This window comes from Eriocheir sinensis, unplaced genomic scaffold (genome assembly GCF_024679095.1).
Source record: "Eriocheir sinensis breed Jianghai 21 unplaced genomic scaffold, ASM2467909v1 Scaffold9, whole genome shotgun sequence".
In the NCBI taxonomy this organism is placed as follows: Eukaryota; Metazoa; Arthropoda; class Malacostraca; order Decapoda; family Varunidae; genus Eriocheir; species Eriocheir sinensis.
Window position 1 is genome coordinate 1512438 of NW_026112274.1, and position 14405 is coordinate 1526842.

Genomic DNA, 14405 nt, shown 5'->3' on the forward strand with positions numbered 1-14405 from the left:
AACTGCACTACTTAGCCGACTAGGCAAGAGCCTAGTAGAGAGCAAGTAGGTATTGGATGTCCTCTGGTCTCATTAGTAACAATCCAGGGGTGTAGTAGGCAGAAAGGCAACTAAAATTAAGAAATCGCAATGCACGGACACGGGATAAAGGGAACAGATATGGAGGGAAAGAGTACCTACGCGACACACTGGGAAATAACTAATGTGTAAAGAACCCAAGGCATGTTATCCACGCATTATGCATGAAATAAAAGTTAAGCAAGGTTATTTTTTCTTACTTATCAAGATTTATTTGGAAATAGTTGCCATTCAAAAGAATTAAGAATATTTTATCTATTCCTTTATAGTTTAGCAACAGCCCTGTCACCCGCCATCCGGCGCGTGAACTGCACTACTTAGCCGACTGGGCAAGATTATAGCAGAAAGAATCTGCTGGAGGCCAGTCGGTCTTCATGGACATAGCACCTCCTTTTATTACCGAACACCGATTTCCTCAATATTCGGATAATTTTTTTATATCACATCGAAACAACGATGGGAAACTCTGCATCTCGACAGAAATTAAACGTGTGGGTAACCCTGGAGCGAGGCTCCTCCTTGGTGGACTCCATCAAGCTCTCGTGCAAGGACTCCACCTGCTGCCTGAAGAGGAGGCGTACGGTCGCCTCCGTCAAGTTCCCCGTGGAAGGTTGGTCTTGCGTCGCAGGGATTCAAGGCTGCCACGCCGAGGGTGAGCTGCGTGTGCCCTTGGCGAAGCTGTGCAAGAAAGACGGCAACGCGGCCGTCAGGGTGCAATGCGCCTCGCTTGGGAAGCCAGTCTTCACCTCTTCCATGCCGCTGGCCTGGCTGCAGGACAACATCAGCGGCCTCCACTTCTCTCTCTTCAGAGACGACGGGCCCGCCTTCACCAGCCTCCGGTGCAACGGGAGGCGGTGTGGCGAGCCCATCCGGGCGGTGAGCCCTGCACCGCGTGCGGCCACTGACGGGATGGCCAGGACCAATGAGGCTGATGCATGGGCAGCCTTTGAAGTGACGACCCATGATGACTGGTCCGTGGAGGTTGATGATTCATGGGCAGCCCCAGACTTGGTGACCTCCGTTGCTATGGTCGAGGCTGATGATTCATGGGCAGCCTTTGAAGCAATGACCCGTGGTGACTGGTCCGTGGAGGCTGATGATTCATGGGCAGCCCCAGACTTGGTGACCTCTGCTGCTGTGGTCGAGGCTGATGATTCATGGGCAGCCTTTGAAGCAATGACCCGTGATGACTGGTCCGTGGAGGCTGATGATCCATGGGCACCCGCCGAATTGGTGACCGCCATCACCGATGAGGCTGATGATTCATGGGCAGCCTTTGAAGCAATGACCCGTGATGACTGGTCCGTGGAGGCTGATGATCCATGGGCACCGCCGAATTGGTGACCGCCATCACCGATGAGGCTGGTGTTCCAATGGCACTCCTTGAAGTGACGACCCGTGATGACTCGTCTGATGAAGCTGATGATCCATGGCCAGCCTTTGAAGCAATGACCCGTGATGACTCGTCTGATGAGGGTGATGTTCCAATGGCACTCCTTGAAGTGACGACCCGTGATGACTCGTCTGATGAAGCTGATGATCCATGGCCAGCCTTTGAAGCAATGACCCGTAATGACTCGTCTGATGAGGGTGATGTTCCATTGGCACTCCTTGAAGTGACGACCCGTGATGACTCGTCTGATGAAGCTGATGATCCATGGCCAGCCTTTGAAGCAATGACCCGTAATGACTCGTCTGATGAGGGTGATGTTCCATTGGCACTCCTTGAAGTGACGACCCGTGATGACTCGTCTGATGAAGCTGATGATCCATGGCCAGCCATTGAAGAAATGAACAGTAATGACTCGTCTGATGAGGGCGATGTTCCATTGGCACTCCTTGAAGTGACGACCCGTGATGACTCGTCTGATGAAGCTGATGATCCATGGCCAGCCTCTGAAGCAATGACCCGTGATGACTCGTCTGATGAGGGTGATGTTCCATTGGCAGTCCTTGAAGTGACGACCCGTGATGACTCGTCTGATGAAGCTGATGATCCATGGCCAGCCTTTGAAGCAATGACCGGTAATGACTCGTCTGATGAGGGTGATGTTCCATTGGCACTCTTTGAAGTGACGACCCGTGATGACTCGTCTGATGAGGGTGATGATCCATGGCCAGCCTTTGAAGCAATGACCCGTAATGACTCGTCTGATGAGGGTGATGTTCCATTGGCACTCCTTGAAGTGACGACCCGTGATGACTCGTCTGATGAGGGTGATGATCCATGGCCAGCCTTTGAAGCAATGACCCGTGATGACTCGTCTGATGAGGGTGATGATCCATGGGCATCCGCCGAATCGGTGACCGCCATCACCGATGAGGATGATGCTGCATGGGACGCCCTCGAATTGATAACCAGTAATGACTGGTCTGATGAGGATGATGCTCCATGGGACGCCCTCGAATTGATAACCAGTAATGACTGGTCTGATGAGGATGATGATCCATGGATGCCTCGAATTGATAACCAGTAATGACTGGTCTGATGAGGATGATGCTGCATGGGACGCCCTCGAATTGATAACCAGTAATGACTGGTCTGATGAGGATGAGGATCCATGGGATGCCCTCGAATTGATAACCAGTAATGACTGGTCTGATGAGGATGCTGCTGCATGGGAAGCCCTCGAATTGATAACCAGTAATGACTGGTCTGATGAGGATGAGGATCCATGGGAATCCGCGGAATCGGTGGCCGCCCTCACCGGTGAGGAGGATGATCCATGGGATGCCTCGAATTGATAACCAGTAATGACTGGTCTGATGAGGATGATGATCCATGGAAGCTCGAATTGATAACCAGTAATGACTGGTCTGATGAGGATGATGATTCATGGAAGCTCGAATTGATAACCAGTGATGACTGGTCTGATGAGGATGAGGATCCATGGAAGCCTCGAATTGATAACCGGTAATGACTGGTCTGATGAGGATGATGCCTGCCTGGACGTCACGGCCATCTGTGCGGTCGTTGTGTACATTGTCTTGCTTCACTAAGCAGCCTGGTAACACACTCACCGGTGACCCCCGGCGCAGGCGCGAGCCACATCGTGAGCCACACTCCCGGGGAGCGAGACTTCCTTTAGTGACCGTCGCTCTTATTTCACCTTCAGGGGAGGAGCTTTAGCTGTATTTTATCTTATCAATGAAAACCTTTACAATAAAACTATTATCCTATTAATGAATTTACCTTACCTATTAATAATAGTGTGCATCACAGTGAAATTCACCACATGCACGACTGCCAAGTCTCTTCCATTCGTCTACCATTCTATTAGCAAACCAATTCCTGCCTGCATGTTTAACAAATCAATATTGATCTAACGACCCATGGCTAAGAGTGCATTATATTTTCTTACTTATCAAGATTTATTTATGAATAGTTGCCATTCAAAGAATTAAGAATATTTTATCTATTCCTTTATTGTTAATCAAATGGGCGCATGTTTGACCGAGTTGAAAAACTTACTAAATTTTATTCTCTATTTTTGAATATACTGTTTTAGATTAATGAATTAAGTTTTATGAAGCTTTTTCCGCTTACAAGACCCACGAACATTTACATTTAACGGGGGACCCTGGGTATTAGTGGAGGATCCCTGATGGACTGTGAGGTATACGGCCCTGCCTTCATGCGTGGCTACGAAGACCGCTTCAGATTTTACATAAGACAAACGATATCAAATGTTGGCTTTACCATGTAGCAAATAGTTTAGTAATAGTAGTAGTAGTAGCAGTAGTGGTAGTAGTAGTATAGTAGTACAGTGGTAGTGGTAGTAAAAGTAATAGTAGAAGTAGTAGTAGTAGTAGTAGTAGTAGTAGTAGTAGTAGTGGGTGCCGGACATACTCCCCTTAACATATTCTTTGAACATTTCCTCTGGACATTTCCTCTCATTCATCTATTTAATACGAACGAAATAAAAAATAAATTAATCGTAAAACATACGACTAAAGAGAATGAAATAATAATAAAAAAAAAAAAAATGGATCAACACAACAAAATATGATAAACACAAAATACTGAAAAAAAAACTAAGTAACGATCTAACTGAATATCTAACTAGCTAACTCTTCCTAGCTGTCTGACTAGCTATTAACTAACTATTTAAGTACCTGCCTACCTGCCTGATTTGGTGGTTGTTTGTTCAGCTTGGTCACCTACATACAGAGGAAAGACTAAAACCAAGGACAAAACATTTCAATCCGGCCAATCCCAAGGAGTGTTAAATTAAACATTCCTCCCGGCCGTCAGCCTCCTTCTCTGTTCTTCAATGTTGGCGGACAGGGTGCCATGAGACCTCGCCGCGCGACCCAGGGCCTCATCCATCCTTGACCACCACCATAATAACCAGCACACCACGACCAATTAATACCACCACCACAGCCACCGCCAAATCCACCACCATTACCACCACCAATGCTTACAAAAATGACACTCACCTGCTTCTACCTCCACCACCACCACCACCACCACTACAACCACCACCACCCCTGCCACCAGCCCTACCACTACCACCACAACCTCCACCACAATTACCATCACCACTACTTTCACAAATGACAGTCACCAACGTCCACTACCACCACCACCACCACCAGCACCACAACCACAACCACCACTATCACCACCACTACCACTTCCACAAATGGCAGTCACCTCCTACAACTACCAGCACCACAGATACCACTACGACCACCACCACTACCACCATCACAGCTAAGTCACCACCATCACCACCCCCAACGCCTTTACCAGAGTAACTACCACTACCAACACCACCACCCCCACCACCACTACCACCATTACAGCTAAGTCACCACCACCATCACCACTGGCACCACCTTTACTTGGGTCATCACCACCACCACCACCACCACCATTACCACCACCAAACCAACATTTTAAGAATTTTATGCGCTGTTGCGAGACTTCAAACAGATATAATGAAGTCACCTCTCTCTCTCTCTCTCTCTCTCTCTCTCTCTCTCTCTCTCTCTCTCTCTCTCTCTCTCTCTCTCTCTCTCTCTCTCTCTCTCTCTCTCTCTCTCTCTCCCTCTCTCTCTCTCTCTCTCTCTCTCTCTCCTCTCTCTCTCTCTCTCTCTCTCTCTCTCTCTCTCTCTCTCACCTCTCTCTCTCTCTCTCTCGTAATTTATTGTAAATATACACATTGAAAATGTCGTAAAATATTGATAAAATGCAAAAGCCAAAAGATTCAGCAGTGAAGGAGATCCAATCTTCAGCACTTGCAAATATACTATGAACTAAAATGAATATTAAAGTGGTATTTACAGAAGTCTGGACAGTCCAGGTACTCTGCTAACACCCAAACTTATGAAAAACGGTGAACTATGGTGTATCTGCGCCAATAGCATCAGACAACTATGTAATCTATATATCTAGACTATCTATGTAACTCCTCATACTCCTCTCACGCAATATTCCTACTTGCATCCTCATTACTGTATTTCTTCCTTCTCATTGTTACTTTCCTTTCTCTCCCATCTTCCTTTTTACGCGCCATGTGTTGCGTTAACGTCGACTGCTGAGTTTATGGTGTGCCTGAATAGAGAGGAGCCGAGGAAGCCATCCGTTTCTTGTAAAGGGACGGCGAGGTGCTGGTCCCACTGTAGTGCTTTTCTTGTGTCTTTCAGCTGATGTCGATTGGTTTCTTCTGCCGAGTTTATTTATTCTGCGATTATTCTACACTCTCTTTTTCTCACAGCCTTCCGTGTCTTTTTCCCTCTTTGCGATGTTTTCCCAATCCATCCTAGATCTGCGTTTTCCAAGTGTTTTCCCAGCGTGTGTGTGTAGTTCGTGCCTGTGTGTGGCGGCGTGGGTTGCGGATCCATCACGACGTCACTCGGCTCTTGAGCGCTCAAATTTTTTAGCGAGAGTAATGTTATTTCGTAGACAGTAATTAAGACGGAATGTGATAGCTAGTTTTGCTTTGTTCTTCGTGTCATGTAATATTTTTAATAGGAATGTCACGTCCATTTTATTAAAATCAACAATGAAGCTGGCTATGGACGCAAAAGTATTCCTTGCAATGTTTGCGTCCGCGTTCCCCAGTAGAAGAGTATGTGATGAGTAGCGCATCTTTGATAAAATAAAAAAAGTGCTGGTAAATTAACCGGTCTGTATTTCTTTTTCGGTGTTGATGACATTATTTTTTCACCTGTGTTACTGGCAAATGCATTTTAATTAGACGTGTCAACTTTTTTTTTTTTTTTTTTTACAGCCAAGGAGACAGCTCAAGGGCGCAAAAAGAAAAAAAGAAAAAAGGCCTTACTCACTGCTCCCTGAACAGAGGTTAAAGGAGTGTCCAAAAATCAGAGGTTAATTTCTGGGAGGAGAGGTGTCCTGATACCCTCCTCTTGAAAGAGTTCAAGTCAGGCAGGAGGAAATACAGATGAAGGAAGATTGTTCCAGAGTTTACCAGCGTGAGGGATGAAAGAGTGAAGATGCTGGTTAACTCTTGCATAAGGGTTTGGACAGTATAGGGATGAGCATGAGTAGAAAGTCGAGTGCAGCGGGGCCATGGGAGGGGGGAGGCATGCAGTTAGCAAGTTCAGAAGAGCAGTCAGCGTGGAAATATCGATAGAAGATAGAAAGAGAGGCAACATTGCGGCGGAATTTAAGAGGTAGAAGACTATCAGTATGAGGAGGAGAGCTGATGAGACGAAGAGCCTTAGCTCCACTCTGTCCAGAAGAGCTGTGTGGAGGAGCCCCCACATGAGATGCATACTCCATGCGAGGTGGACAAGGCCCTGTATATGGACAGCAACTGTGCAGGGAGAAGAACTGGCGGAGACGGTACAGAAAGCCCAGCCTCGAGGAAGCTGATTTAGTAAGAGATGAGATATGAAGTTTCCAGTTAAGATTTTGAGTTAAGGATAGACTGAGGATGTTTAGTGTTGAGGAAGGTGATAGCTGGGTGTTGTCAAAGAATAGGGGATAGTTGTTTGGAAGATTGTATCGAGTGGATAGGTGGATAAACTGTGTTTTTGAGGCGTTGAAGGACACCAGGTTCCTCTTGCCCCAATCGGAAATAATAGTAAGGTCTGAGGCTGTTGCCCTGCAGCCTCCAGCCTTGAGTCGTTAAGTTCCTGAAGGGTGGGTCTTCTATTAAAAAGAAGTTGAATAATGCAGAGTGGAATCATCGGCGTAGGAATGGATAGGACAGTTCGTTTTGGAAAGAAGATCATCAATGAACAACAGAAAAGAGTGGGAGATAGGACAGAACCCTGTGGGACACCACTGTTAATAGATTTAGGAAGAACAGTGACCGTCTACCACGGCAGAAATAGAACGGTCAGAAAGGAAACTGAGATAAAGGTACAGAGAGAAGGATAGAAACCGTAGGAGGTAGTTTAGAAAGCAAAGATTTGTGCCAGACCCTATCAAAAGCTTTTTGATATGTCCAGCGCAATAGCAAAGTTTCACCGAAACGGCTAAGAGAGGATGACCAAGAGTCAGTTAAGAAGGTTAGGAGATCACCAGTAGAACGCCCTTGCGGAACCTATACTGGCGATCAGATAGAAGGTCAGAAGTGGAAAGGTGCTTTTGAATCTTCCGGTTAAGGATTGATTCAAAAGCTTTAGATAGACAAGAAAGTAAAGCAATAGGACGGTAGTTTGAGGGATTGGAGCGGTCACCTTCTTAGGGTACAGGCTGTGTGAAGGCATACTTCCAGCAAGAAGGAAAGGTAGATGTTGACAGGCAGAGGCGAAAGAGTTTGACCAGGCAGGGTGACAGCACGGAGGCACAGTTTTTAAGGACAATAGAGGCACTCCATCAGGTCCATAAGCCTTCTGAGGATTGAGGCCAGAGAGGGCATAGAAAACATCATTTTGAAGAATCTTTTATAACAGGCATAAAGGAGTCAGAGGGGGATGAGTAGGAGGAATATGCCCAGAATCGTCCAGAGTGGAGTTTTTAGAAAGTTTGAGAGAAGAGTTCAGCCTTAGAGATAGATGAGACGGCAGTGTTGCTGTCAGGACTGAGGAGTGAGGGAAAGATGAAGAAGTGAAGTTGAGGAGATGTTTTTGGCTAGATGCCAGAAGTCACGGGAAGAGTTAGAGAAAGCAAGGTTTGACATTTTCATTAATGAAAGAATTTTGGTTAGTCGGAGAATAGATTTGGCACGATTTCGGGCAGAAATGTAAAGTTCATAATTAGCATTAGTTTGAAGGCTCTGGTACCTTTGTGAGCTACCTCTATCATTGACAGCACGAGAACAAGCATGATTAAACCAAGGCTTTTTAGCGTGAGGAGTAGAGAAAGAACGAGGAATGTATGCTCATTCCAGAGACAATCACCTGTGATGCGCTGAGCACACAGAGGGTCTCTATCCTGGAAGCAATAATCATTCCACGGAATGGAAAGCACATCTCAGGTCGTCCCACCGAGCTGAAGCAAAATGCCAGAAGCATCGCCTCTTCGGTGGGTCCAGAGGGTGTACAGGAGCGATAGGACAGGATGCAGAAATAAGATTGTGATCGAGGAGCCCAACGGAGAGAACAGTTTGACAGAATAAGCAGAAGGGTTTGAGGTAAGGAAGAGGTCTAGAATGTTGGGCCGATTCCAAGACGGTCGGGAATACGTAGGTGCTGTACCAACTGCTCTAGGTCGTTGAGGATAGCAAAGTTGTAGGTTTGTTCACCAGGATGGTCAGTGAAAGAGGATGAAAGCCAAAGCTGGTGAGAACATTGAAATCTCCTAGGATGGAGAATTCATGTGCTCACTTTAGAATTCAAATAGTCAAAGAATTTTACATAGTTGGTAGAGTTAGGTGAGAGATAAACAGCACAGATGTATTTAGTAATAGAATGACAGTGAAGTCTTAACCAGATGGTGGAAAATTCAGAAGAGTCAAGGTCGTGGGCACGAGAGCAGTGATGTCGTTGCGCACGTAGGCGCAACATCCAGCTTTGGATTGAAATTTAGATAGAGATAATAGGAGAAGGAGTAGCGGGCTTTTTTTTATTAATGCTTACTTTTTTGTGCCCTTGAGCTGTCTCCTTTGCTGTAAAAAAAAAAAAAAAAAAAAAAAAAAGGAGGGAACAGAGTAGAGGTTGCTGTCAGTAGCCTCAGAAACCTGTGTTTCGATGAGGAAGAGAAGGTGAGGTTTAGAGGAGGAGAGAAGGTGTTCCACAGAATGAAATTTAGAACGAAGACCGCGAATGTTGCAGAAATTGAGAAGAAAGAGGTTCGAGAGTTATCAGCACACCTCTCGGGTCGGCAGCCAGAAGGGGAGTCCTCCTGGGGAATTCTAGGTCCTCCCAGTCGGGGACTTCTGGAGGCTTGGTGTATGTGCGCCATTTGAAATTTTAATTTTGGGAAAAGGTGTATATGTTTATTATGAATGCAGTGTGGTGTGGATAGAGAGAGGATCTGTCTTTAGAGAGCATGCTGAACTACTCTCCGGTGTTGGTGAGACAACAGGGAAACGGTTAGTGAGGACATGGGAAGGTCTTTGAGAGGCTTCAGCTCCCCTTCACCTCCCATATATACCTCACCGGGAGTGGCTTGCGCCCGTTCGGTAGGTGTCTTCCTACCTACTCCATGCTCATCAACCGGAGCAACCTCAACCACAAATGGCAGCAGTCGACTGGAGATGCCAATTAGCTACCCCCCTGACATGGAAGCCATTGCTCATGCCGGACCAGTAGAAGGTGTAACCCCTCTCACTGATCTCGCCACTGCCAGGCCTCCTTGTCTTAGAGAGTGCCACTATGTCCACCCTCAGCCTTCTGAGCTCATTTGCTAGGCAGGGCAGTCAATGATTGTGCGAGTGGCTCCGGACGTTCCTGGAGCCCTCACGCAAAGTCTTCCGAAGGTTTACCGCAGGCCTGGTTCTGCGGGCGGGCGCAGCTTCTGCACCACCCCGGCCACCCCCTCTAAAAACAACAAAGAGGGTTAGGGGCCCTTCCTCCTTGAGGTGCAAGGGTCCTGCAGGCTTTGCCCTGCACTCACACTGACGGCAGGCTTCCCGGATGCGAATGCATCGTGGAAGCCCGCCGTGGAAGCAAGACCGGATCGGGGTCGAGGCTCACGCCCCGACCCCGACCTCTACTTTTTAATTTGTTTCTGGCTTGGGTACTTTATTGTGGGGGAGGGGGTGCAAGCCCCTCCCCCAACCAGCCCAGATCAGGGGCTGGCCTGACTGCTCGCCATAGGGCAGGGACGCAGGACCCCTGGGGGGATTACTTCCCCGGCTACCCAAAGAAAGAACTGTGAACAGGAGAAAGAGAGAAAGCGGGGAAAGACAGCTCGGGGGAGGTTGAGGGCGCTGCATTCCTCATTCAGATAGACCTGCCCCTACTCCTGGTTATTTGGTTACCACTCAAGCGTATTGAAATGGTTAGCATACTTGTTGCTAACTATTTCGGCTTGTCACTTAGTGTAGCATTTCCACTGGAAACACTACATCAAGTGAGTGGATGTTTAAGCCCCCAACCACCACAAAAGGAGAAAGCAAGAAAGAAATAAGGAAATAGAGAGAGAAGAAGAATGAAAGAGAAAGAAAGGGGAGAGAGAAAGAAAAGAGAAATCAAGAATGAAATAGAGAAATTAAGAGAGAAAGATACAAACAAAGGGAGACAGGAGAAAGAGAAAAAGAAAGAGAGAAGAAGAATGCGAGAGAGAAAGAAAGAAAGACAGGAAGACTGAAGGAGGGACATGGAAAGAATGAAAGCAACATAAAGAGGAAGACAAAATAAAATAAAGAAGGAAAAAATGAAAGAGAAATAAATAAATAAAGGAGAAATAGAAAAAAAGGGAAAGAAAGAAAGAAAAGTAAAAATGAAAGCGAGAAAAGGTTGAAAGATAAAAGAAGAAGAATAAAAGAGAGAAAGAAAGAAGAATGAAAAAAGAGAAAAGAGAAAAAGATAAAGAAAAAAGCAAAGAAAGTAAGAGATGATAAAATTGCCGAAATATACGCTCGTGTGACCCGGCCTTAACGTGTGAATTTTGCCTTTACTTGTCCCTGGCTCCTGCAGTACGGGGTACACACCATGCCCGGCAATAGCACTTACAGGGTTAAGGACGGTCTCAAGCCCGACGCCATCGCCAAGTTAGCAGACGACTTCATAGCGACTCAACCTGGACCTCCGGCTTCGTCAGTGTCTTCCGTCGCTTCTCAGGACACCGATAAACTTGATCAACTCATCAAACAAGTTTCCCTGCTCGTACGGCGGTCACCTCTTCAAAAGCAGCTCCAGGACCGCCACCGCTCTCGCTCCCCCACTCCTCACCGACGCCAACGCCGTTCCCGTTCGAGGAGCCCAGGACTCTGTTGGTACCACCGCAAGTTCGGCGACAAGGCTTCAAAGTGTACCACCCCGTGCACATACAAGGCGTCAAACCTGCGCGACCATTAGCGCAGCATAGTGCTCGTCGCCAACCCTCAGCGCTGCTCCAACTTCGCGACTGCCGTTCCAACAACAAGTTCCTCATTGACACCGGCGCTGACGTTGGTATTCTCCCAGCAACCGCCAGTCAGCGATCTCTACCTCCACTCTTGCACCTGTACGCCGCCAACGGTACTAAAATACCTGTCTACACACGACGTACCATGTAAGTGGACCTACGACGTTCCTTCGAATGGACCTTCTACGTCGGGAACGTCTGGCAGGCAATTCTCGGAGCACACTTCCTCAGGCACTTCAACCTCCTAGTTGGCGTCAAAGGACGGAGGTTAGTTGACCCGCTTACCTCCATCTCCTCCAGTGCACAATAGGGATGGGCAAGTACCGTTAATTTGAGTACCGGTAGTACCGGCACCGAAAACTCAAGTACCGTTAGTACCGGTACCGGTACCGGTACCCGAAGGAGTTGTTTTTTTCTTAATGACTTCTGATGAAATTCCCAAATAAATTTCCTGTAAAGAAAACTCTCTCTCTCTCTCTCTCCTTCAACTTAATATCAACTAGAGTAGAAATGCAACGTTTAGGAGCCTTCTGATTATTGTAAAATCACTTAGGTTTAAGGACAGACCACCTAGTCTGGACCATGGGGTCTGTGTGGTCTGATTTTCTATGTAAATCTATGTAAATCTCTCTCTCTCTGAATGAAGTGAATATTTATTTTTTCGATTAAAAAAATAGCATGTATAGTTATTATGGATGTACTCGATCATAGTTTAATAACAATAACAATATTTATTAGCAACCTAAAAAAGAAAAAAGAATCGGACATGAAGAATTATCCAGTAACTCCAATAAATAAATAAAATAATAAAATAATGGAAACGGGAGCTGTGATGGAAACGGAAAGCAGGACAAAATGGTGGGAACTTGGGGAGACGGTCAGCGGGGCAGTGACTCAGCGTCTACACACAGGGCCCATACCGCGTGATACCACATGGAGGCGGGCGAGCGCCGAGCGTCACTAAAATCAAGCAGTACCGGTACTAGCGGCAATGTGCAGTGCCAGTGATCATTAAGCTTCCCGGAACCCAAGTGATCATGAGGCTTCGCGGTACCAGTACCGATCACTCGGCACTGCGCATTGCCGCCAGTACCGGTGCCTGGATCTCAATGACGCTCGGCGCTCGCCCACCTCCATTGGTATGGGCCCTATGTAGACGCTGAGTCACTGCCCATGACCGTCTCCCCAAGTTCCCACCATCTTGTCCTGCTTTCCGTTTCTATCACAGCTCCCGTTTCCATCATTTTATTATTTTATTTATTTATTGGAGTAACTGGATAATTCTCCATGTCCGATTATTTTTCTTTTTTAGGATGCTAATAAATAAGTTATTGTTATTAGACTCTGATCGAGTACGCATATCACCGAGCTATCCACTCACTGAGTGGTGATCTCTCTCTCTCTCTCTCTCTCTCTCTCTCTCTCTCTCTCTCTCTCTCTCTCTCTCTCTCTCTCTCTCTCTCTCTCTCTCTCTCTCTCTTTCTCTCTCTCTCTGAATGAAGTGAATATTTATTTTTTCGATAAAAAAAATAGCATGTATAGTTATTATGGATGTACTCGATCATGGTTTAATAACAATAACAATATTTATTAGCAACCTAAAAAAAAAAATCGGACATGAAAAATTATCAATAAATCCAATAAATTAATCCGAGCAACTGGTACCGGTACCGAACAATCTGGTACCGGTACCGTACCGTGTAACTGGTACCGTTAGTACCGGTACTGGTACCGGTACCTGCCCACCCCTAGTGCACAACCAGCACCAGGCGACAGCTCGCAACTCGCTGTCGTCCACAAAGATACCCAGTTCGCTGCCCTGCTCAAGTCCTTCCACACGCTGACACAGCCCTATTCACCCAACGTGCCCGTCAAACACCACGTCACGCATCACATCGAGACGACAGGACCACCAGTACACGTCAAGGCCCGCCGCTTAGCTCCAGAACGCTACCGTCAAGCCAAGGCCGAGTTCGAGTCTCTGTTGCGTCAAGGTATTGTACGGCCCAGCAGCAGCCCGCACTGCTCCCTACTTCTCAAGCAATTCTACTCCCTTGTGATGCCTTGCAAGCGTGGAAAGTCTGTCACTCTCGCCACTTTCCTCGATGCTAAGACGTTCGTCAGCGACACTGTCATGCTGTCTTTTCCTGCCCATGACGCGGAGATCTCCATAGCAACAGACGCTTCCGACACTGGGACTGGTGCTGTCCTACAACAGCTCGTCGACAACGCCTGGAAGCCTATTGCCTTCTCTCGTAAGCTCACCAAGTCTGAAGCCAAGTACAGTGCTTACGACCGGGAACTTCTCGACATCTTCAAGGCTGTCAAGCGTTTCCGCTACTTCGTTGAAGGCCGTCGTTTCCATGTGCTCACCGACCACAAGCCCCTCACTACTACCTTCCTTTGGAACAAAGACTCCTACACACCTACTACTACATTTACTACATCTCGCAGTTCACCACCGACATCCGGTACATCCAAGGTGCAGACAATGCTCCAGCTGACGCCCTCTCCCGCAACATTACCGCTGTGACGTCCTCTTCACTTGATTACGCCGCCATAGCCGCCGATCAGTCCGGCGACGCAGAGCTGGAGAAGCTACTGGACAACCCGGCGCTTCAAATGAAGAAAATCACACTCCCAGGCACCAAGGTCGCTCTCTACGCTGACGTCTCCACGGCCACCGTCCGTCCATACCTGCCACAGCGACACCGCTACCAGGCCTTCCGTCAGCTTCATGACCTCTCTCACCCTGGCATTCGAGCCTCGTAGCGCCTGATGACGTCTCGCTTCGTCTGGGAAGGAATCAACAAAGACGTCAGATTGTGGACCCGCTCCTACACCGAGTGTCAAGCCTCCAAGGTGACGCGACATACTCTCTTTCCGCCCGGCA

At 47.3% G+C, this 14405-nt stretch overlaps 1 protein-coding gene across 1 annotated transcript; it reads left to right on the forward strand.

Annotated features, from left to right (window-relative positions):
* The first annotated feature begins 495 nt into the window (after positions 1–495).
* LOC126994866 (uncharacterized) lies at positions 496–11463 on the forward strand. The gene is made up of 4 exons (XM_050854127.1): positions 496–1332; positions 1440–1875; positions 9327–9394; positions 11083–11463. The coding sequence occupies exons 1-4, from the start codon at positions 535–537 to the stop codon at positions 11461–11463; spliced, it is 1683 nt and encodes a 560-aa protein (XP_050710084.1). The 5' UTR covers positions 496–534.
* The last annotated feature ends 2942 nt before the right edge of the window (positions 11464–14405 follow it).